This window comes from Sarcophilus harrisii, chromosome 2 (genome assembly GCF_902635505.1).
Source record: "Sarcophilus harrisii chromosome 2, mSarHar1.11, whole genome shotgun sequence".
NCBI lineage: Eukaryota > Metazoa > Chordata > Mammalia > Dasyuromorphia > Dasyuridae > Sarcophilus > Sarcophilus harrisii.
The window spans coordinates 262,391,270-262,416,430 of NC_045427.1; the positions used below are offsets into that span (position 1 = coordinate 262,391,270).

Consider the following 25,161-nt stretch of genomic DNA (forward strand, 5'->3'; position numbering starts at 1 on the left):
AGTTCTCTTGTTGCACAAGAAAAAATGGATTTAGAAAGGTAAAAATAATCTGGGAAGAAAAACAAAAATGCAAGCAGTCCACACTCAAAATTTTCCCAGTGTTCTTAAGCTGGGTATAGGTGGTTCTGTTCATCATTGATCAATTGGAACTGATTTGGATCCTCTCATATTGAAGATAGCCACTTCCCTCAGAATTGATCCTCATATAGTATTGTTGTTGGAGTGTAAAATGATCTCCTGGTTCTGCTATTTTCACTCAGCATCAGTTCATGTAAGTCTCTCCAAGTCTCTCTATATTCATCCTGCTGGTCATTTCTTACAGAACAATATTCCATAACATTCATACCACAATTTACTCAGCCATTCTCCAATTGATGGGCATCCATTCAATTTCCCGTTTCTAGCCACTACGAAAAGGACTTTTTCTTGAGCAAGTTGGAAATAGATTGTATATCTGAGTTCTTGGCCATTCATTACCTCACATTACCTCAGAATTAGGTGTTTTTCTTTTCTGTTCTTTTTGATTAAACATGAAAAATCAGATTTGGAAGTAGACTTTTAAAGATAATTTCTTATTAAAGATATTTCTTATTATTCAATCAAAGATAATGAAAAAAGCAAAGATGTGAATGGACCAGAACTACTCAATTCTTATTTACTTGCTAGACTTTACTCTGGTATGACATGCCACCACCATCTACTAGTATTATCCTAACAAAGTAATTGCATTGTGAAACGAATGTATCAACTTTTGTCTTCTTAAAACCTCTATTCCATCTCTTGATCATGCTGAGCATCCTGTCATCCAATATACCCCACATAATATACCCACTGTGGCCTGGGATTTACTTTTAGATGTCTGTGGTAGGTAGGCAATGTGTCCCATTACTGCCTTTGAATGTCTAAATAACTTCGTAAAATATTTTATTTATCTCTTTAAAACAACAACAAACTCTTTTGAAGAATCTTTTTATTTTTCCTTTTTAGAATTGTTATTTGGTCTAGAGCAGGGGTCCTCAAACTTTTTAAATAGGAGGCCAGTTCACTGTCCCTCAGACTGTTGGAGGGCCAGACTATAGTAAAAACAAAAACTTTGTTCTGTGGGCCTTTAAATAAACTTCATAGCCCTGGGTGAGGGGGATAATCGTCCTCAGCTACCGCATCTGGCCTGTGGAGCAGTAGCAACACAGAATGTAGACCTGTCAACTAGTTGAAGCAATTGTCCTTAGTTATCACTAATTTAGTAGTAGGCTACTATTCTTTAAATTTTTGATGAATGAATTATCACAACTAATATTTAGCAAGTACATTGCATGTTATCCTTCATGAGCTTAACAACAATTCTGTTGGGCAAATGATATTTCCATTTTATAGATAATTTAAAAGAATTTCAGACATAATAAATGAGATTGCCTTTGATCACGTGTTGTCAGCAACAGAATTTTAAGTTGAGTCATTTAGTTCCAGCAGTAACTATATAGAAAATAGTCATAATAATCAATAAACATTCTTGTGTTTGTTTTAACTGTTATTTAGAGAGGACCAGGTAAACTTCCGTGGATTCATGAGGACTTTGGCTCACTTTCGACCAATCGAAGATAATGAAAAAAGCAAAGATGTGAATGGACCAGAACCACTCAACAGCCGGAGCAATAAACTACACTGTAAGGAGCTATCTGTCTTTTTTGTTGAACTTTTTACTTTTTTATCTACTTTTTTTATTTCTATTGTGTTTCCATTCATATCTCTTCAGTGTTCAGTCAGACTCCAACTCTCTTATAAACTTGATGAACACAAACTTCAGGTCTTTTCTTCATCCCTATTACCTAATTCCTTTAATGATAATTTAGATTCAGATATTTTCAAGAGTTGACCTTCTGTTCTTGTTTCATTTGGTGATTCCTCCTGACTTTCCAACTCCTTTTTCCCTGTACACTGCAAGAATTTATTATGTTTTTTAATTAAAGTATTTTAAAATTGTGGAAAGTTGAATTACCACATAGATGGAAACTTAAAACCAAGCTGCTGTGCTATAGGAAGCAAGAAAAATCACTAGGAAATTCTGCTAATTAAAATTCTGTTTATAGTTCTGTGAGAGATAATTACTTTGTAGCTGAAGAGATGTTCCTCAATTGACTATAAATATAAGAAAATGTTGACTTGACTTTCATGCTCTGGAATTGTAAAGGAGAACTCAAGTATTATTCATTAAGAAAAACTAATCACCAAAAAAGTAGGAGACTTAAGTCCAAATGTGATTAGAACTGGCAGTATGGTTAACAGTCCCCTAATTAGCCCTCAGTATGTTTTCATTCTTAAAAGTATATTGATTAAAGGTATTAGATTAGCATATAAAGTTTGGGAAAACTTGGTTGTAATTAGCAAGTGAATTTGTGTTTGTATTCCAGAAGTTTTACGTGTCAAAAGTCTTTCATTTCATATTGAAATTAACCCTGTTGAGTCTCTAAGCAATATAACTTTGATAGGTGTGAAGAGAAATAGTAATTTAGCATTTTTTTCCTAGTGCTTGTTTTTATTCAATTTATTGTGAAAATGGTGAGTATCACATATTAATATTTGATTATCCAGAGATAAACAGCATGGATATTTCAGCATTTTGGATAAGTCGGAAGTCATTTTATTTTGCTTGAGAAAGTGGATTTTAAATAGTCTCAGTGATTTTTCCACTTCTGACACCTCAAAAATGGATGATCTTTGGCAAATCACTGAATCTTCTGGGCTGATGTTTCCTTATCGGTAAAATGAAGGCATATTAGGGGCAGCATAGGGCCTCTTCCCAAGTTTAAATCAGGCCTCAGATACTTGCTGTGTGATCCTGGGCAAGTTCCTTTGTCTCAGTTTTCTCATCTGTAAAATGAGATGAAAGAGAAAATGGCAAATCATTTCAATATCTTTGCCAAGAAAATCCCAAATGGGGATCACAAAGAGTCAGACTTGGCTGAAATGATTAACAACAAAATTGACTGTGAGACCACTTATAATTTTAGATTTATGATCCAAGAATTCTCTCCAAACAAAATAAGGAAACCATATGTTGTGCTTAGTTCTGAAAATACCCAGTTCTCTCATCTTGGTGTTAAGTAGATTACCTCTCAAATATTCCTTAAAGCTGGATCATGGTATAAGTTATAGATTCCAAAGATCTTTCCTGAATGAGAAGAAAGAGTAAACAAAATGTGATATGCACAAAAACAGTTACTTTTTTTGACACGAAAAATAAGAAAAGGTTGGTTTTAATTTTTCAAAAAGTTAGTTTTAAATAAAGTTTTAAAAAATTTTTAATCAGAAAAAATCAGTCTTTTTACCCTCCTACTCTTGAAAATTAAAGGAAGACAAATCCAATTCCAGTGTGTATAATCAATCAAAACAAACTTCTACATTGGCTAAATCCCACCCCCAAAAAAATATTTGTCTCATTGTGCACGCTTTATAGTTGTTTGCCTTTACCATTTTGCTATCCTTATAAAAGTTGTTCTTCTGATTCTGTTCACTTTACGTGGCATTACTTTGAGTAGAAGTCCTCCCAGTTTTCTCTGAAACCAACCCCTTCACTTCTGAGGCAGCTGGTAGCTGGTACTGACTAGAGCTAGGGTCTGGATTCAGGAAACCCTCAGGTACTTACCAGGTGAGTAATCCTGAGAAAGTTACTAAACTTCTCTTCTCATTTTCTTTACCTGTAAAATGGGGTTAATAAAGCATCCATCTCAGAGTTATTGTATCAAATGGGATAATACTTGTGAAAAACACTTAGCATAGTTCCTGACACACATAAATGCTTATTCCTTTCCTCATTTTCTTTCTTATACTATCATATTATTCTATAATATTTATAGAATATATAATAACTTATATAATATCATTTCCCAACTTACAGGCACTTACTCGGGTTTCAATTCTTTGCCACTTCAAAGGAGCTATAAATATTTTTACATAGAATTCATCACTCTCTTAATTTAACCTCTCAAATTCCTCCTGTCTCTTCTCTTTCTTTCCTATTTTCCTGTTGAGTGAAATGTATTTCTGTGTAAAATTCATTCTTCCTTCCTTTAGCCAATTCAGATAAGAGTGAGGTTCAAGTACTCTTTACTCTTTGAATAGATCTCTATTTGTGCACATAATTATATGAGATAATCTTCTTTACTTTTCCTTCATCTTCCCCTTTTTTCCATTCTTAAGATCAACACTACATAATAGGATGTCTCTCAAGCTTTATCTAATTAGACTTCTTTCTGTGATCCCTGATAATAGATAGGGATCACAGAGAAGACTTGTGTGGAGTGAGGATACCATGTTTGAATTGAATTAAGTCATTTATGTTTACCTTTTTATGTTGTTCTTTACTTTTGTATTTAAGTTGCAAAGTTTCTCTGCAGCTCTGATCTTCTTAATCAGGAATTGATTGGATCTTCTATTTCTTTTCCTTGTAATATTATACTCATTTTTATTAGGTAAATTACTCATGGCTGTAAGCTGTTTGTTTTCTGCAATATCTGATTTCAGGTTCTGTATTCCTTTGTCAAGGTGGCTGCTAAATTGTGTATGATCATCACTGTGTCTCCTCAGTACTTGAATTCTTTCTTTCTGGCTGTTTGCAGTATTTTTTTCTTTGACCTAGAAACACTGACTTTTAGCTATGCTATTCTTGTGAGTCTTGACTTAGGGATTTCTTCCAGAAACTACCCACTTTACTCTTTGCTTATAAGAGAACTGAGTAATTTTAATATTTCTTGAAATAGAATGTCTAGGCTCTTCTTTTTTTAATCATGAAATTCAGATAATCCAGTGACTCAAATTTTTTTCTCCTTGGATCTGTTTTTTGCCATGTAATAATTATATTTTCTTTTAGTGTTTCAGTCTTTTGATTTTGTTTTAATTTATCTTATTGCCTTATGAAATAATTAGCTTCTATTTGATCTATTCTAATTTTCAAGTTGAGGGGTTTTTTTGGGGGGGGGAGGAGGCAAGGCCTAATATTTTTTCTTTTAAGTGTTTTCATATTTTTTTTAATATAAACTTATTTTTAAACTTTTTTTAAAAAATTCTTCATCTCTTCAAGGAATTCTCATTAATTTTGTGCTCTAGTTTTTGTCTCAAGCTTTATAGATGTCTTGGAGTTATTCTCTACTTTTGGGTTTGTTTCTTGAGCATCCCTGCCCCTATAATAGCTGTTTAGGATGAAATTCTTTTTTTGTTTGCCCATTTCCACATTCTAACATCAAACTTATGCTAGAGCCAGGCTCTGCACACTTTGAGGAAAAATCTAGGCTGAGCCTGTTAATGCCTTCTTCCAGTTTTTAGTGTTATTATCCCAGAATCTCAAGGAAAGACTGGAGACCTGCCAGTTGCTTTCAGTGCTTCTTGGTTTGGTTTGGTTTGGTTTGGTTTGGTTCTTCTTGGCTCAGCCAAGAAGTTTTAATTAAACCTATACAAAATATTACGCACTGAAAATGCAAAAATCAATTAGTCTCTTAAAGGAGCTTCAATGCCATTAAGAGAGAATATGTTTACATGAATTTGTATATGAAAAAATATACAAAATGTACACAAGGACATTTCGCAAGCACTAGCAGTCAAGGATGGAGGGTCAGGGAAGGTGCAGATGTAAGGACAGTTTGGTTAGATTATAGAGTTCAGGAAATGGAATAATATAGTTGGAAATAGGCCTAGGACCAGTTTGTAAAGAGTTTTAATTGCCCAAAAGAATTGTTGTTTGATCTTGTTAGCCACTAAACAGTAAGAACTTTGCTACGCATTGGGGCTACAAAGAAAGGCAAATGACAGCCCCTTCCCCCAAGGAGCTCACAATCTAATGGGGGAGGCAACATGCAAATGATTATGTTCAAAGAAGCTTTATACAAGATAAATAGGAAATAATTAACAGAGGAAAAGCACTAGAATTAAGAGGGATTAGGAAAATCTTCCAATAGAAGATAAGATTTTGCCTGGAATTTTAGGGAAACTAGGGGGTGAAAATGATGGGGGGGAGGGTCAGTGAAAATACTCAGAATCCTTATTGAAAAAATGGTAAGGAGGCCAGGGTCATGAATCAGAGTATTCACTGTCTGGGAAGGGTGTGCAGCAAACTATAAGGTGGAAGGGGGGTGAGGGAGTCAGGTTATCAAGTGCTTTAAATGTCAAACTGAGTATTTTATTTTTGATTCCAGAGATAATAGGTTAGCCACTGGATATTAATTAGTAAGCATAGAAATGATATAATTAGACTGCACTTAAGGAAAATCCCTTGAGTCATTCAGGCCATTTATTCAGGAATCAGAAATCAATAGTAACTCTGCTAAAAGGTCTAGTTCCATTGGTTTGGGTATTTTATGCCTCAGTGAACAATGAGGCCAGACTAATGTTTCTAACCCTAAATTCATCAGGCCACTCAATTCTCAAGGACATCCTCCATATACCCTTACTAGGAAACCAGTCCAATTGATGTAAAACAAGCACCACCAAATTACATCCCACCCCAAAGGCAAACTCCCAGAATTTTTCTAGTACCATCTACCCTACTAAGTAGTTTTAAAACAATTCAAAGCTCATAAAGAGGAGCTTAATCAAACAGTAAAAATTTAAATAATCTTCATTCTCATAGTGATGATAATATCAAGATTAGGTTAGAGTAGATTTCCTAATCGAAAAAGAGAAAATGTCAAGGAGTATCACAGGAACAGTTGATCAGTAGCACAAGTGACAGTGCCTCCATTGCTAACCAGGTCATCTGTAGCAAAGTATCTAAGAAGTCACAGACTTCTTGCATGAAATGAAACCCCTGCTTGGACTTGAGTTAATGGCAGAACTCATCCCCTGCAGTATTTTAACAACCAAATAGACCATTACAAAGAAGCTCCATCAGGAAATGGTACCAAATCTTACCCCCTTTAGAGGACTCTATTGTGAGAGCTAGTTGCATACTCTCTTTTCTCCCATCCTGGGAATTATATTACCACCAGATCAATTAATGGATTTTCTTTATTCTAGGTGAATTTTTATCAACCACAATTATAAAAATACAACTTTACCTTGTCTATATTTTTTTAAAAGAGCACACTTTCCAGCCTTACAGGAAAAAGTTGTTCAAATCATCCTTGGGGAAAGGTTACCAATTAAGTGGAACTTGAATCATTTTCTTAGGTTTTATAAAATATTCTGATGAGACAGAAACCTTAATTGAGATGATATCCAAAAGCATTCTTTTCTGATCAGGTCAGTCTTAAGGCCAAACAGCTTTCTCCCTTCTTAAGTGCCATTAATATATCAAACAGAGCTTTAATGGAAAACATACAATCCCAATTATTAGGGGTGTGGTGGTGGTGATGAAATTGTACTTTTAAAAATTTCTACAAACATTCAGTGATAATTGCCTGTGGAAAATCAATTAATGGTGATGGTTCCAAGCCAAATTTAACCTTCATAATGAATGTCCTGATCAGAGGCAATGGTATGAGAGAGCTATAAAGAATAAGAATATGTTCACATGAGCTTTGATGCTGGTTTCCATAGGAGCAATTTAAATGATACTTCAGTCTCCTTTCCCGAATAGAAACTACAGTGAGAACCTCTTGCCCTGAGATAGAATAAGAGAATAAAGGCAAATTTCCTGATTGACATGGAGTGTTACATCAATATTGTCCTTACTTAAGATAATCATATGGTCCCACATTCACTGCAACACTGCATATTCAAATTTAAGATAGAGTGAGTCCCTAATCTGCCACTATTGTACTAGATTATTTGGTTCACCAGAGGACATGTGTTTCTAAGGGGCTTTAATTATACCCCATAAACAGTTGTACGGAATAAGACATTAACAAAATTTCTCTATTGTTCTTCACCTTAAACAGGTATGTCTTTAATTTTCCTGTGCTAGTCTTTCAGGACTCTAGACTACTTGAGCAGATCCATGGCTCCTACCCAAAAGGCAGTATAAATAAAATTTTTTGTCAAGACTATTACATGTCAGCCATGCAATTTACATCTTGACCCATTTAAAAGATTTTTAAAGGTTGATCTCTCCTACCCCATAGCTTATATAAAACACCATCTATCTGTTCTAAGACCTGTGTTTTCCCATTTAACATTGATTATGATTTTAGATTTCATTGCCCTCAGGAAGCAGGTCCTTTTTCAGGTCTTTGTCCACTAACTTGGCAATAAGAAGATTCAAGAAAACTGAGGAAAATTGATAAAGGTAGTAGAGCAAAAGCCTTCCCAGAAAAGACAAACTACTTCTACCTCATCTTCAGTCAGGGGGATGGAGAAAAAAATCATTTTAGAGATATCACTCATTCAGGGCTCTGTCTTGTTGAAATCAAGAACAGCTACAAAAATCAACTCAACTTCATTTATCTCCTGAAAATCTCCTATTAGTAACCAGGTTCCATCTGCTTCCTTCACTGGCTACACAAAAATATAGCGGAGTCAGTATAATGAAGAACTCCTGCCTCTTCCATCATTAAGAAGGAAAATATTTGTCACTGCTTCCTTCCTCACAATCTGAGGAACCTAACATTATTTGATACTAATTACAAAGGGTGGCTTGGGCAAATCCAAGGATTTCTGTTTAGCCTTACCTACCCTTATAAATACTACCATAGGCTGCCATAAACATATTGACTCCTGGAATTCCTAATATCTACAAATACTATATACCTGAGCTCATTATTGGATTCCCTCCTATACCCCATGCCACATTAGAAATTGGGAAACTCCTGTAAATTGCTAGGGAATCCCTGGAATGATGGTAACTTGATTACTAGTATTTAACAGCTTTCTCTCTTTCCAAATCATAGTGATTAGTGATGTAGCTTCCAGATCCTCCTATAGTCTTATGGGTTAGACTTCCTGCACCTTGGAGGAACCACTGTTCCCCTGCTACCTGGATGAATTAGAATTCTTTTTGTAAATGTATTTTATAATTATTTTTAAGGTAATTGGACTTAATATAGCCAATAATCATTCTGAATGCCTTTTTACTTTATGATGGTTGGTTTATTTTCCACTTTTGTCTGTAAAGGCTACTTAGGTTTAACTTAACCTAAATATTTTATGGAAATGTGGAGCTCTCTAATTACTTGATGTAAAATTAATGTTCAGAGAAATTTTTATTTAATATTTTGTTTGTTTTATTTCAATAACTTGTAATTATTTGTATGTTCATATTACCTTTTATTAGGTGAAAAGAGTTTGAAGCATGCCACTGGGCCTCTCAGTATCTCTGGGCCAGTCTTTAGGACTTTAAGTTTCTAAACAAGTACTGATCCAAAATGATAAAAGGAACATTATGCCTTATTTCACTGAAATCACAAGTCTGCCAAGTGATTGAGGGTTCCATCTGTGATTTTCAGATGGATGGAAGCTCATGACTTACTATAAAATAATGACTTTGCTGAATATAATTATTTAAAGTTAAAGTGATAGTAGATATTAGAAAAAGACAAGTCCCAGTTTACCAGTTGCCTTCTATTTTTCTGTAAAATTAAAATCCCAGAATCACATGGCTAATAAATGAACCTAGGCCAGAACTGGAGTCGTCAAGCATTTATCCACAAGCATTTACAAACACTCCCTATGCTAACCTCTGGGAAGACACAGAAAGGCAAAAACATGGTCATTGCCCTCAGGCAGTTCACATTCTAATGAAGATGGTGTGCCACATATACAAGGAGTAGTGGAGATAATTTCATAGGGAAGACACTAGCATTGAGAGAGTAAGAAGTTGTAGATGATACCTAGGTACCTGGAAGCCTGATGGTAGCCTCAACATTAATGGTAAAATTTTTAAGTAGGAACAGTTTGGGAGAGCAAAGAAAATGATGAATTCATTTTTAGATATGTTGGGTTTTATCCAATTTGAAATGTTCAATAGGCAGAGAGAGTGACTAGAGATTTAGAGAAAAGTTTGGGCAAGATAGAACTGAGAATTACTTGCATAGGGATGATCATCAAATCCATAGGAACTTATGAAATCAAACAAGATAAAATACAGAAGAGTTTTGTTGTTTTTTTTCTAACTGTAGATGAAAAGATAGATTTATTGCAGTCTTATGCACCCTTATACCCAAAGCAAATAGATACATATTAGACTGAAAACAGATAACTAAAAGGGATAGGTAGCTGCCCCACCATATCTCCAGCAGGGATTTTTACTAGAGGAACAATCTGCTGAGACTTAAGTAGTCTTCAGGGCAGTTAATGTCATGCCTTCATCTTTTACCCCACCATTTTTAATAGCGAAGAGAAGCATCAGCTAGGTTGGCTATCAAATTAAAGGCTGGTCTACATTCTTAAGACCAAGGATTATCATTTCAGAATTAATTTCTTTTAATTTTTAAAAACCCTTCAGTAATAATATTGTTCTTAGAGAAATCTACTATTTTTTTTTCAATTTTATATATTTCCTTCATAAATTCAATACTTTGGGAAAGGAAAGAACAAAATGCCATCCATTTGAAATTATTTTATCTTTTCCTTCCTAGTTGCCTTTCGATTGTATGACTTGGATAAAGATGACAAGATTTCTCGAGATGAATTGTTACAGGTATGTAGTGCTAGAGCTATGGATTAATTTGTGTTTTGATTCAACCCGTTATAAAGAAAATCGTCAATTCATTCAGCTAGCTTCTGATATACAGAGCACTATATAAAGAAACTTGAACTGGTAGATATTTTAGTAGGAGAATGGCAAAAAGATTGTCCTTGCTATATATAAAGTACCTGACTTAACAAACTCTGTATATTTGGTCAAACAAGCATATAGGAAATAATTAAGCTCAGAAAAATTAGTTGTTGGCAGATGACCTCTTGGGCAGTAAGAACACTTGCTGAAAGGATGGCAACTACATATGTATATATATACATCCTTCAAACTCAGCCTCAAAAACAAACAACAACAAAAAACCCAACCAGGAGATATTAGCTAAAATGAGAGGACAAAGACTGTTCTGAAAAGGCCTGCCTCCTGTTGTCAGCTGGCCTTACTACCTCACACTCCTAGCATAATCTGTGGTTTTCCTGACAGGGGCTGCTAGATGTTTACTTTGGCCTAATCTCTCTCTTCCTTTAGTTTAGGGGAGGAGAAAATACATTTCAGTTCAATACAGCTTTATAGTAGTTGTGATCTAAATGATCTTCTAGGACCTTAGTTGACTCGGCATTTATTTTATTTTAGAGTGGGCTCACAACTTGATAATTTGGAGCTATAAAGCTTAGTCTAAATAAAGTAAATCAAAATTAAATTAGTGTCTGGAAAGGAGGAAATGGAAGATGATTCAGGCCACTTTTAAGGATTATTCCAATTGATTATCAGCCTGTAGTTGTAAAACGATACATATTATAACTTGTCTTTAGGTGAAAATATCCTGTCTTAAATGAGAGGTTCATTCATTTCTTCTGTAACAAACTCAGAAGCCAATGGGCAATAGGATTTCATAAAGAAAATTCCATAGAATCATGTCTATAAGGCAATTCACCAGAAGGATCTTTCTATATTTTTATACTTTGGCTTAGACCAGACCACAGGAAAGCTTTCAGTTGATTTGGGTTTCTTTGTATTTTCCCTCAGGCTTATTAAGTGAAAGGAAAGCTGAGAGAAGGATGTCTGATTAGAGCATGGTTCTAGACTTTTTTGGTGTCATTGATGCCTTTGGCAATATAATACAATCTTTGGACCTCTTCTCAGAATAAAGTTTTTAAATATATAAAATGTATGGCATTACAAAAGAAACTAGTTATATGGAAATAAAAACAGATTTTTTCCCCATCTAAATAACAAACCTCCTGAAACCTGTCGAGGTTCTTGGAACCCAGGTTAAGGACCCTTGGAACTACAGTGTCAGTCAACTCCTTTTCTAGTCAGTGGCACTGAAATGTTGAGATTAACTATGCAGCATATTCATTTTTATATTTTAAATGTTTTTTGTTGGTCTGATAGCACTTTCAGAACTCCTGCTTTCTTTTTTTATTCAACATGATCTATAATAGTAAAAAAAAGTTCTAATCCTTGTTTTTATGCTGTATATGTCTTTGTTGTAAGCAGCAGGTCCTTTTTATCCTTAACCAATGCCACTTTTTCATCTTGTCGGATTACTTAATCCATTCATATTTCAAGTTATAAGTTAAGTTTACCTTTTTCCCCCATTTGCACTAATGAAGTTTTTTCTTCCCTCTTTCTTTGTAAACACAGTATTATGTCTCTTCAATTATTTTAGCTAAGCTGTTTTAGGCAACTCTGTTCCTACCAGCTCTCTTCCCCTTACTTTAATCACCTTTCTCTTATTACTTCTTCCCCTATGCAAGAGTTTTTTGCTTAACATTTTATTGCCTTTTTCTTCATTTAGGGGCAGTTAATGTTGCATTGAATAGAACACTGATCCTGAAATCAGGAAGAACCAAGTTCAAATCCAGCTTCATATACTTACTAGCTATATGACCCTGGGTAAATCACTTACCCTCTCTTTGCCTCAGTTTCCTCATCTGTAAAATCTGTAATAGAACCTACCTCACAGGTTCATTTTAAAACTCAAATGAGATATTTTTAATCAAGTTGTTGGCACAATGCCAGGCAAATAGGAGATGTATAAATGCTTATTAGTTTCTCCTTTATTGTTTTTATCCAGTTATTTAATCCTTCCCCTCTTTTTTCCTCAAAGTTAGTCAAGTAAAATCCTCTTTCCTCTGCTCCCCTTCAACTTGTTTTGTTAGTTTTAAGTTTAATTATTATTATTATTTTTTTAATCGGGCTTCTCTCCTTCCCAATCTTCTCATAGAAGTTGTTGCAAACATGTATAGTCAATTAAAACAAATTTCTGCATGGCTAGGCTCTACCATGCATCTGGAGGGAAGATCTGGACTGCTCCTGTGCTGTTCTCTTGAGGTATTGGATGCTTTGTTATTCTAGGATCTCAGAGGTGGATTTGGGACCAGCAAGCTCTCAGTGACCCAATCTAGTCTGAGTACTGCTCTCTGGTCTGAACTTTTTGAGTTGCAACCTGTATTTGGGTTCGATCCACAACTTTGTTCAGAATAAAGGAACTATAAGCTTCTCTTTGGTTTGCAGTCCCCGCTCTAGGTATTTTTTTTTGCGAGCTTCAGATTGGGCTAGAAGTTCTTACTGAAATCCTATTTTACTGTTAGGGTCTGAGCCATAGCATAGCACTGCTGCCTACTTTTGAAGTTGCTGCCTCCAATAGAGCCTAGGTCCTCTATCCATTCTTTACCCTAGGATGCTACTCTTAGATTCAGGTCCCCCTTCTCAGTCCAATGTGGATATGTGACCTAGAATTGTTAGTAACCAACACAGCTTGTCTGATATGAATCTGTGATCTTGTCTTGCTCTTGGGTACAGTCCCTGCATATTACTCCTTAAGATGTTGAGAACCTTTTTTACTCTGGCATAGTATACATTTTCTATATATACTTGTTCATCTTAGCAGGTGATTCAAGTGTAAATTTCTTGAGAGCAGGGACTATTTCATTTTATATTTTGGATCTTTTAGTATTGATATATAGTAGACACTTGATAAATGCTTGTTGAATGAATGAGGTCACTGTGATGTTGAATGGTTAATGTAAAGTTTGTCCTGCAGGGAATTTCAGTAAGAGTGTTCTTTTGCTACTGAGATGTTTGTCAAAACATAATAAATAACAGTGACACTAAAAAAACCTTAATCTGTGATGTTTGTACAATCATGGTATGAGATTAAAGCTCAGTCTTGTAACAAGAAGACTTGAATTTCACAGCTAAGTCACTTAAAGTCTAAGTGCCTCAGGCAACTGTGTAAAACTATGTGTTATAGTTTAGTGCTGATCTTTATCAGTGTAATAGTTTCCTATACCAGTAAAATCAGAAATCTGACCCAAAAAAAAGAAATAAGACGATTGTGGGAAGATGATGGCATTATTAGGTCCTAGAGGAATACAAATCTCCCATGAACATCCTACTAAAGTTCTAAAAATGTGTAAGGTTTTTTTTTTTTTTAAGGAGATTTCAACTGTAAGCTCCAAACAGTACAGAACTGCAAAAAACAAACAAACAAACAAAAAAAAAAACTGCTAGAATCTTGTAGAAAATTGAAATAGAAATGATGAAAGACAAAGTACAAAGTATTTGGTCCCACTGGCAGGAAGAGCTCCAGACCCACCCTTAGTAAATTCCAAACAGAGCCCATATTTACACATTGAAACTTCCATGTCTCTTATAACACCAAAAAACTTAGTAAAAATAAAAAAGATTTTCTAGCTACCCCTTGAAGAAGAGAGAGAGAGAGAGAGAAGAATCCCTGTATCATAGAGTCAAAATTAGTATTACAGAAGAATTGGCAGTTACCAATATGAAGGAGAGAAAAACTTGGAATATGATATTTCAAAAAGAAAAAGGCTTGCAACCAAGAATAACTTATCCAGGATCAATAAGTTTAATTCTACAGGGGGAAAATGAACCTTTAATTAGAGGATTTCTTTAATTGCAATCAAGATGGCACAGTAGTAGGAATTAGTATATTCAAACTTAATTCCAAAGAATTCCTCCAAACATATTTAGAAAATACTAACTCCTGATGAAGAAATTTTAAAAAAGTCAAAGTGAGCCATTTGTTCAGGTCAGACTAGCATAGAAAAGGAGACAGGTCTCCAGGGATGGATTTAAGCCATGTTGTACAGTAAAATAAGAGAGTTCCAGGTGCATACTTAGGCACTGTGATTTTAACAGGTCATGTCACCCATTACCCAGGTCCAGCTTACATATGCAGGATAAGCTAAGAAGGGGACCTTTGCAAGTTCTCAGGTAGAGACATCCTGGGCCATAATAGAGAACAGAACAAGTTCTAAAGACTTCATCACTGTGTTTTGGACCTAGGAGCAGGGTGGGGTCATATTTCCAGCATCCAGCCTAGCCTGCAGAGAAATAACAAGGGCAGGAATACCAAACCAAAGGGAAGGTTACAGTTCTGTCATTGGTCCAGCAGAACTTCCTAACTGGATGATATGGATTAAGTTCAGCAGCAGACTACTCATGCTAAGACCCAGGGCAGGAACTTACAGAGTTTAGACCCAGGATCAGATCACTTTGGGAATATCGGAAGCTTGCATATTCTCAGTCCATTCCTGAGATCCTGGAATAACAATACTCAATACACCATGAAAACAACAATAGGACCAACTTAGATCTTCCCTCTAGAAGTGCACAGAGCTTAGTTCCGACCATTAAGTGGGAAGTCAGAAAATAGGCTGGAATAAAGCATCCCATTATAAAGAATTATTATGGTGGCAGGGGCATTCAAGATACCCAGAATAAGTCCAAAACATCAATTAAAAGCCCCAGAGAAAAACACAGCTTGTACACAAATTCAATTAGAGTCCTCAAAGAGATGAAGCATTAGTTTGTTTGTTTTTTTTTTAATTTTTCAATGAAATGAGAGCACTTGTGAAAAAAATTAGAATAAGGAACTGGAAAAGGACTTGAAATCTAAACACAGGAGCTACAAACCCTCTAATAATTAGAATGGAACTAAGTAGGAGCCAATGACTCCATAAAGCAACAAGAAATATTAAGACAGTAAAAAGATAGAAAGGTTAGGATGAAATATAAGATATCTCGAAGCAAAAACATCTTATTTGGAAAACAGATCAAGTAGGAAAAAAAATTTAAGAATTGGATTATCTGAACGTCGTGACCAAAAAAATAGCCTAGATACTGTAATTCAAGAAAACTTAAAACTGCCCAGATAACAGAATCTAAGGGGCAAAGTGGAAATAGAATCTTCAGTTTACCTCCTGAAAAGAAATCCCAGAATGAAAACTATTAGGAACATTATAGCTTAAATCAAGAATTTCCAAGTCAAAAAAAAAAAAAAAAAAAAAAATACAAGCAACCAGAAAGAAAGAAAACAAGTATCTAGAAGAAACAGTTGAGAACATATATGATTTAGCAGCCATTATTATCTATAAAGATGTGAGAATTTGTATTACAATATTGCAAAAGATAAAGCCAAGAAAAACTTATCCATTAAAGTAACTTATAATAGAACAGGGTTAAAATGAACCTTTAAAAAAAACAGGACTTCCACATACTCTTGATAAACAGACCAGAGCTGCAAAGGAACTTTAAAGTTAATAAGAGTAAAGAGAAACATAAAAAGGTAAATATGAATGAAAAATAATAAGGTATTAAACAAGGATAAACTACATTCACATGTGGGGAGATAATACTTGTCTCTCTTTTAAGCCCTGTCTAAGGAGGGAGTTTAAATAGATTAGGGGTGGGGGAAGTAGAACCTGGAATTGGTTCTATTATGTCTTGACAGTCTTTAAAAAAGAATGGAGAGAAGGAAAGAGGAGTACATATGAAGGTGAAGGGAAAGCAAGGTTAGGAAAAATTTTCTTAGAATGCACAAGTAGGCCTCTATACCCAACTAGGTGGTCAAGTAGGAGGGAGTGGCTAACACTTCAACTTCACTCTCATCTGAAATGTTCAAAAGAAGGAAGTATATATGCAAACACACAATTGGGTACAGAAATTTATTTCATTCAACAGAAAAACCTGAGGAAGAAGGGAATTAGAGGGAAGAAAGATTAAGAGCAGAATTAGTCCTAACTGAAACAAACCAAAGATGGACAAAAATATTTATAGCTCTCTTTGAATTGGCAAAGATTTGTCACTTTGAGGCATATCCATAAATTGAGAGAGGATAAAGAAGTTAAAGTATCTGGGACACAATTCATTGTTGGTGGATTGTGAACTGATCCAACCTTTCTAAAAAACAATTTGGAACCATGCCCAAAGGGCTATAAAACTGTGTATACCATTCAATCCAGTAGTGCCACTACCATGTATGTATTCCACTTGTTGGTTGCAGCTCTTTTTGTGGTAGCACAGAATTGGAAAATGAGCAGATGCCCATCAATTGAGGAATAGCTGAATAAGTTGTGATATATGAAGGTAATGGAATATTATTGTCCTATAAAAAATGAAGAACAGGCTGATTTTAGAAACACCTGGAAAGATTTACATGAATTAATACCAAGTGAAGCAAACAATCAGGAAAACATTGTACAAAACAATAATAACATGGTGTGGTGATCCACTGTGATAGACTTGATTCTTTTAAACAATTCAGTAATTCAAGACAATTTTAATAAATTTTGGATGGAAAATGCCATCCTTTTTCAGAGAGTGAAAACTATGAAAGACTGAAAGCAGATTGCAATATACCATTTTCATCTTTTTTTCCCTCATGGTTTTTCCCCTTTGTTCTAATTTTTCTCTTGCAATATGACTCATGGAAATATGTAAAAAATAAATGTAAAAAATTTTTTTAAATTTTTAAAAAATTAAAGATATGTAAAAGGAAGAAAAAATATTACAGCATATAAACATGTTAGAGTACTATTGTGCTATAAGAAATGATTTAAAAAAAGAATGATTTCAGAGAAACCTGGGAAAATTTATGACCTGATACAGAGTGAAGTAAACAAAACCAGAAAAACAGTTCATTGCAAATACAATATGGTAAAAACAACTTTAAAAGAATTAGATACTCTTATTAATTTAATGAGTGGCAAACCACCATTGCTGAATAGTAATGAGTTAGTAATGGTAAACAGTATTCAACTCCTTTGATAGGAGAATGAGTTTTTTTTTTTTCTTAAGAACATAAGCCAATGTGATTATCAATCAGATTATCTACTCTAACAGGCTGTAATGCGTTCAAAATTTATAATGAGACAGACATTTTTGGACATGACCAATGAGGGAATTTCTTTGCTTGATTATTCGTATTATGAAGGTTTTGATTTCCTTTTTTGTTTTAAAACACTTGGGGGAATATGAGAAGTGGGATAAAATAAAATAAAAATTAATATAAATCTAAAAGGGTAAAATATAGGAGAAAATAATGAAATGCATTATGGTGGACTCTTTGTAGTTGGGGCCCTAAATTCTAGTCACAGTTTGGCCACTTATGACTTTGGGCAAGTACTTTTCTTTTTCTTTTTTCTTTTTTTTACTCTTTTTTTTTTTTAAATAGTTTTTTATTTACAAGTTATATGCATGGGTAATTTTACGGCATTGACAATTGCCAAACCTTTTGTTCCAATTTTTCCCTCCTTTCCCCCACTCCCTCCCCCAGATGGCAGGTTGAGCAATACATGTTAAATATGTTAAACTATAAATTAAATACAAAATATAGTAAACATGTCCAAACAATTATTTTGCCGTACAAAAAGAATTGGACTATAAAATAGTGTACAATTAGCCTGTGAAGGAAATAAAAAATACAGGCGGACAAAAATAGAGGGATTGGGAATTCTGTGTAGTGGTTCTTAGTCATGTCCCAGAGTTCTTTCGCTGGGTATAGCTGGTTCAATTCATTACTGCTCCATTGGAACTGATTTGGTTCATCTCATTGCTGAAGATGGCCAGGTCCATCAGAATTGACCACTATATAGTATTGTTGTTGAAGTATATAATGATCTCTTGGTCCTGCTTATTTCACTCAGCATCAGTTCATGTAAGTCTCTCCAGGCCTCTCTGTATTGCTCCTGCTGGTCATTTCTTACAGAACAATAATATTATTCCATAACATTCATATACCACAATTTATTCAGCCATTCTCCAATTGATGGGCGTCCACTCAGTTTCCAGTTTCTAGCCACTACAAACAGGGCTGCCACAAACATTCTTGCACATAAAGGTCCCTTTCCCTTCTTTAAGATCTTTTTGGGATATAATGGGCAAGTACTTTTCAACCTTTATTGGCCTCACTTTATAGATTCTTTTCTAATCAACCTGCAATTCAGAGTTAAGCTAGTTGAATGTAATTGACTAATGCAAAATTTCAAACTACCTTGGCTCACCATTTTCATATTTACAAAAAGGTTTTCCCCAAAAGCAACCTGTGATTCCCTGGACTTTTTGTGTTGATAGGTACTACGTATGATGGTTGGAGTGAATATTTCAGATGAGCAGCTGGGCAGCATCGCAGATAGGACAATCCAAGAAGCTGACCAGGACGGAGACAGTGCCATATCCTTTACAGAGTTTGTCAAGGTCAGGGAATCATTTCTTTTGTACTAGAAGTCAAATTCTAATCCCTGAGAGGAAGAAAACATATATGGTCATGTATTTGCTGGGGATAAAACCTGTAAACTTGATCTTTGCTGTGTTGGATGTAGACTTCTCTCCTTCCCCTTCTCTGAGATTTGGCTTCCTGACCCCACACATGACTGATTTGTGGGTTGGGTTACTAAAGGGATGGAACTTAAAGCCAAGAAGTTGTCTGACTGCCTATTTGGATTCTTCTTCCAGGTTTTGGAGAAGGTGGACGTAGAGCAGAAGATGAGCATTCGATTTCTTCACTAATAGATTGGGACCAAATTGTTCCTGTCTTGCATTTAAGAAGTGGAACTTGAGTTTTTCCTCCCTGTCCCTTCAGAGCCCCTTCTCTCCCCAAGTGCTGCTGCTGTTGCATGACAAACCCTGCCCTGTTTGTGCCAGCACACATTTGCCAGCCTTGGTTTTAGAAGCAGGGCACTAAGGAATGAATGGTACACCTGGGCTGTCCTGCTCTCTTCGGTTTCTCCCTCTACAAATTTCCATTTATCGATATTGCCTTTCCTTTTTGTGTTATTGTCAGCTATAAATCCATCATTCTAAAAAAGGGAGGGAGGGAAGCACTCCCACCATCCCCCATCCCCAAAGAGCCAGCAAAGCCCCTTTCCTAGATAGAGATCGGAGCCATACATATGTTCTAGTCAGTTTTTAGCATGCCTCCTCAACTTTCTTTAATGTCTCCACCTGCACGATTGTAACTGCACAGCCAATCTTTCAGTCTCAAATTTCCTTTTTATTGAGTCTCACTCTCCCTTGTTCTTTCTTCCCTATTCTATACCCTATTTCCTTTCCTATACCTATCACATTCACACATTTGTCAGGGCTTATAAAGTTGGTGAGGTGGCTTAATGGTTTTTAACCTCCTTCCACTCAACTGGGACTCCTAAAACATTGCCTCTCCAGGAGTTTTTGGGTACCTACCACTCCTCTTTGAAGAATAGGAACACATCCTTGGACTCCTTACACTCTATGTTGTAATTGAAAGACTGCAGGATGGAGGCATTCTTCCTGAAAGTGAGTGGCCAAAGTGGTCAAGCTCTCTGGGTGTGCTCACGTAGGTCACCTCACCTCTGATCTCTGACCTGCATGATTACTCTTGTTAGTACAGTATTTACCCTTCAGAAACTGGCCATCCACATGGAAGCATGCTTGATTTCTGGGCAGGTATTAACTGAGAAGGCATCTGTAGAAGTAAGTGAGATTTCTCATGGCTCCTTGGAAATGGAGGCAGGCTTAGTGTCCTCTGAGATCTTTGGTATTGACACCTACAGCATGGTTTATACTTCAATATTATTACACTTAAGTATCATAGACTTTGAGTGTCCAAGTAAACAGACTAGTGTTAAGGAAGTGCCTAACTTATCCTAGACCAAGAGATTTTAAGATTGTTCTCAGTATCTTGAAGTTTTGCACACAAATTCTCTTTAAAATTGACATTTGCAAATGATTATGCTGGAATTCATTACCAGCTCATGTTACAGGTTCAAAGAGATGAATGTATTGCAAAGTTAGCCTTCTGGTTAACTAGCTTTCTAGCTCCTCATATATACTGCAGCTGATTGTTCAGGATCGAGGGCTCTGGCATCAATCACACATGCCGAAATGGGTTTGCAGGCCCTTGAAAAAAGCCAGAGCAACTTCCCTGCCAAAGTCAGCTTAATTGAGACTTCCCTGAATTGGACTGTGCCATGCTGTTGTATGAGTTGATTCATTTCTGTATCTGCCCTGAACTGGCTTTTTCCTGGCTCCTTGCTTGCTTATTTGCAACAGAAGACTAATCTAAGGTGTGCATAGGATTCTTTGGTAAGGTACCTTGCTGACCTATCCTGAATCAGAATGCCAGCTGAAAAAGTAAGGTAGAGTAAGAAAGGGGTCAGGGTGGGGCAGTGTAAATGCAAATTGCCAGTGATTTTCTCATGAGGGAATGAACCTAATTTACTACTCAGATGATGTAATATAGGAATTGTATAAAAGGGAAGAATTGTCCAATGTGATCTGTTAGAGAGGTACTTAAGTGGCTTTGTGACTTGCATATTTAAGGTTCTTAAGGAAAAAAAAAATGCATTTTCCCCCATTGGCTGTATAGCAAACTGTTTTAATCCACGGTTGTGCCTTACTGTTCCATTAAAAAATTGTACTCTTCAATCCATCAATAAATACTTGTGGTTAAAACAAATAAAAAGCTCTTGTTTTAGACTTTGTTTCAAAACACAACTCTACTCCTTTCCCATGAAAACATACACACATTCTTCTCATCTCCTTCACCAATGGTAGATTGCAAGTACAATAATTTATCACTGATCAACAGACCATGACCACAGATGCAACTAGACAAAAGACAGCTATCTTAATTTGATACATGTGTTTGGGGGAATTCACCAAAAGTCTATACCTTTCTTTTTTAAAATTAATGAAAGATGAACTTCACACAATCACCACTAAGCACACAGATATTTCCTTATAGAGAGAATAGAAAATGAATGTTTCACATAACACCATTATTGTTACTTACAGCTATAAATATGTGTGGATAAAATGTATATAATTTAACATTGTAATTTCAACACTGCCCTAATTGTGTAGCCTAAACTGCATTTTTTGAATGTTTCTTTGATTGCTTCTGTCATATTTTTGGAGAATATTATTAGCACTCTTTCCACAATTCTCTCCCTTCCCAATTCCCCCCTCCAATCTTTCTTGTAATAAGCAAAATGAATCCATACATAAGCTGTGTCTGAAGATGTATGTCTTATCACACCTCTAGTCCACCTCCTCTCTCCCAAGATGATGGAAGCATAACTCCTTATCCTTGGTCATTTCGTCTTCTTACAGTTACTTTGTTTTACAATATTATAATTTATGTTCACATCACTGCCTCTGAATATGTCCCATGTGTCATGTGTTATTCCCTATCCCTCTTATAAACAGTTCTAACAATTCAATCCACAAGCATGTATTGAGCACTTACTATATTCTAGACGCTAGAGAATTAGCTTTTCCTAGCCCATGTGACAAAAACCAAACTGGGAATGCTTTGAGAATGATGACTGTAAGAGAATATGACATAGCTGAAAGTGAGCTAATCTGTTGCAGACTGGCCCTGCATGAGTCATTTAAGCTCTAAGAGCTGACTCTAAGAGACAATGCTCTTAAGAGTATCTTATAAAGAATGTAGGAATTTATGAACTCTCAAGTTTAAAATAAAAAAGATGACATGGTATGAGAGAACCTTCCCCTCCCCCCCAAAAAAAATCCATAAAAAGCAATAATAGCATCCTCTGGAGCTATAGTATTTATATAATTCTCTCCAAAACAAAAGTAAATATTTGTTCTAGATACTCTTAAGAAATCAAAGAATGAAGTGACACTGCTCAGGAAAATTTCTGTCTTAAAAGGTTAAATAAAATAAAGGCATGTGCTTAAAACAGCAATTACCACTTATCTAGAAAAATCCATTTATGTGGAACAGATTTGGCATCCCAATAAATGGTTAAATAGTGTTTCTACATATGGAAGCTTGTTATATTTGGAGTTCAAGAAATTGATATTTTAACTCCTATATAAGTGGCTATCATCTGATTTTTTTAATTAGCTGGGAAAATCCATTATGAGATTAGCACAAAACAAGGATGGTCTTATCAACATAAATTCTAAGCCCATGAAATGGTTTTTGGAATGTCAGGAGAAAAACTTGTCTGCCTACAAGCTGCCCTCTCTTCAGCTGACTTGGTTCACATCCATATTGTGACTATTTATTGAAAATACACAATTTGTTTAGATGTGACTCACCCCGATGAAAAGGATAGCTAATTCTGCTCTGTTTGTGTATGTGTACATTCCTAGAACTATGTGGCATTAAATGCTGTCTGCTATAAAAGTGTGTGCTATGAAGAAAATATACATAGGAATCTCTTGAATGCATTTTCTAGGAGGCAGAAAAATAAACTAAAGTAGCCTTCCAAGAGTGGCTTTCAGAACTGTCCTGCATTTTCATGCTACAAAGTAACAAATGCAAAATACAGAATCAACTATAGGTCTTTATGCGAAAATAAGTTCAATGACTCAGATACAGTATCTGAGATATAACAGAATTAAAAGAATAAGCTTAGAGATTTGGGTGCCAGTGATACTCAGCTAAAGAATTGGAAGACAAGCAGATAAAGACTGATAGTTTCTGTACATCCGTTTTCCCCAACTCCCACCTATCTACTTCCCTCCCCCCACGCCCAGCACTCCAGTCAACTGAGTGAATACCTTATTATTAAAATAATAACAATCTTACAACTCTGAGATACCACTACACATCTGTCAGATTGGCTAAAATGACAGGAAAAAATAATGATGATTGTTGGAGGGGATGCGGGAAAACTGGGACACTGATGCATTGTTGGTGGAGTTAGGAAAGTAGTTTGGAACTATGCTCAAAAAGTTATCAAACTGTGCATACCCTTTTGATCCAGCAGTTTTTCTACTGGGCTTATACCCCAAGGAGATACTAAAGAAGGGAAAGGGACCAGTATGTGCCAAAATGTTTGTGGCAGCCCTGTTTGTAGTGGCCAGAAGCTGGAAACTGAGTGGATGCCCATCAATTGGAGAATGGTTGGGTAAATTGTGGTATATGAATGTTATGGAATATTATTGTTCTGTAAGAAATGACCAGCAGGACGAATACAGAGAGGATTGGCGAGACTTACATGAACTGATCTTGAGTGAAATGAGCAGAACCAGGAGATCATTATATACTTCAACAACGATACTGTATGAGGATGTATTCTGATGGAAGTGGATTTCTTTGACAAAGAGAAGATCTAACTCAGTTTCAATTAATGATGGACAGAAGCAGCTACACCCAAAGAAAGAACACTGGGAAATGAATGTAAATTGTTTGCATTTTTGTTTTTCTTCCCTGGTTATTTCTACCTTCTGAATCCAATTCTCCCTGTGCAACAAGAGAACTGTTCGGTTCTGCACACATATATTGTATCTAGGATATACTGCGATATATTTAACATGTATAGGACTGCTTGCTATCTGGGGGAGGGGGTGGAGGGAGGAAGGGGAAAGTCAGAACAGAAGTGAGTGCAAAGGATAATGTAAAAAATTACCCTCGCATGGGTTCTGTCAATAAAAAGTTGTTTTAAAAAATAATAATAACAGTCTTAAACCTTGCTGCTTCCCCTTTAGCTTTCACATCTCTGGAGTCTTCCCGAAGGCATGGATTTGAAAATTCCTATCAATTGCATCAGTTGGGAGATAGTTAAATAAGTTAATGTAATGAAATATTGTTCTATATGAAATGAGGAGGCTGATTTCAGAAAAGCCTGGGAAAGACTGACATGTACTGATGCTAAGTGAAGCAGGACCAAGAGAACATTGTACACAGTAATGGCAAGATTGTGTGATGATCAACTGTGATAGATGTGGCTCTTTTCAACAATGAGGTGACTCAAGGCAATTTCAATAGATTTGTGATAGAAAAAGCATCCAGAGAGAGAACTATGGAGACTGACTGGATCAAAGCACAGTATTTCTATCTTTTTTATTTGCTTGTTTTTTCTTTCTCATGTTTCCCCCTTTTGATCTGATTTTTCTTGCGTAGCATGAGAAATATGAAAATATATTTAGAAGAATTGCATATGTTTAACCTATGTTGGATTTCTTGCTGCCTAGGGAAAGGGGAAGGGGGAAAGAAGGAAGAACAATTTGGAAAACAAGGTTTTGCAAAGATGAATGTTGCAAATTATCTTTCCATGTATTTGGAAAAATGAAAATCTATTATAATAGACAAAGAAAATCCTGTCATTTTAGACTTATATGGAATTGAAATAACTTTATCTTCCTAAATCATACCTAAAGATCACATGCTTACCTGCACAGTCTTCTGCCTTCTCGATTGGAGTTTAACAATGATCAATGTCACGGTGCTTTACAATGTGCAGTGATGTGCTTACAGTAACAACGTGGTAGAGTTGTGAAAGCACTGTCCCTTAGCCACGCCATAAACTTTACCTGGAACTAGTAAATAGAAT

General features: G+C 35.6%; 1 protein-coding gene and 1 long non-coding RNA gene across 4 annotated transcripts in view; one reads left to right on the forward strand and one right to left on the reverse strand.

The window, feature by feature from the left end:
• Nucleotides 1-21,314, forward strand: part of CHP1 (calcineurin like EF-hand protein 1) — a 45,889-nt gene extending 24,575 nt beyond the window's left edge. For 2 of the 3 annotated variants that reach the window (XM_031952115.1, XM_031952114.1), the window contains 4 exons: nucleotides 1,537-1,664; nucleotides 10,503-10,564; nucleotides 18,947-19,069; nucleotides 19,328-19,664. In XM_031952115.1, the coding sequence (XP_031807975.1) occupies nucleotides 1,537-1,664; nucleotides 10,503-10,564; nucleotides 18,947-19,069; nucleotides 19,328-19,381 (367 nt within the window). In that variant the 3' untranslated portion in view covers nucleotides 19,382-19,664. Of the gene's footprint in view, nucleotides 1-1,536; nucleotides 1,665-10,502; nucleotides 10,565-18,946; nucleotides 19,070-19,327 lie in introns of all 3 variants that reach the window. The other variant, XM_003755995.4, reaches the window with a different exon arrangement.
• On the reverse strand, nucleotides 1,599-25,116 carry LOC116421550. The gene is made up of 4 exons (XR_004231956.1): nucleotides 25,002-25,116; nucleotides 3,644-3,695; nucleotides 3,111-3,169; nucleotides 1,599-2,868 (listed from the first exon to the last, which is right to left on the reverse strand). It is a non-coding gene; the product is annotated as an uncharacterized LOC116421550 (long non-coding RNA).
• Nucleotides 25,117-25,161: the final 45 nt, after the last annotated feature.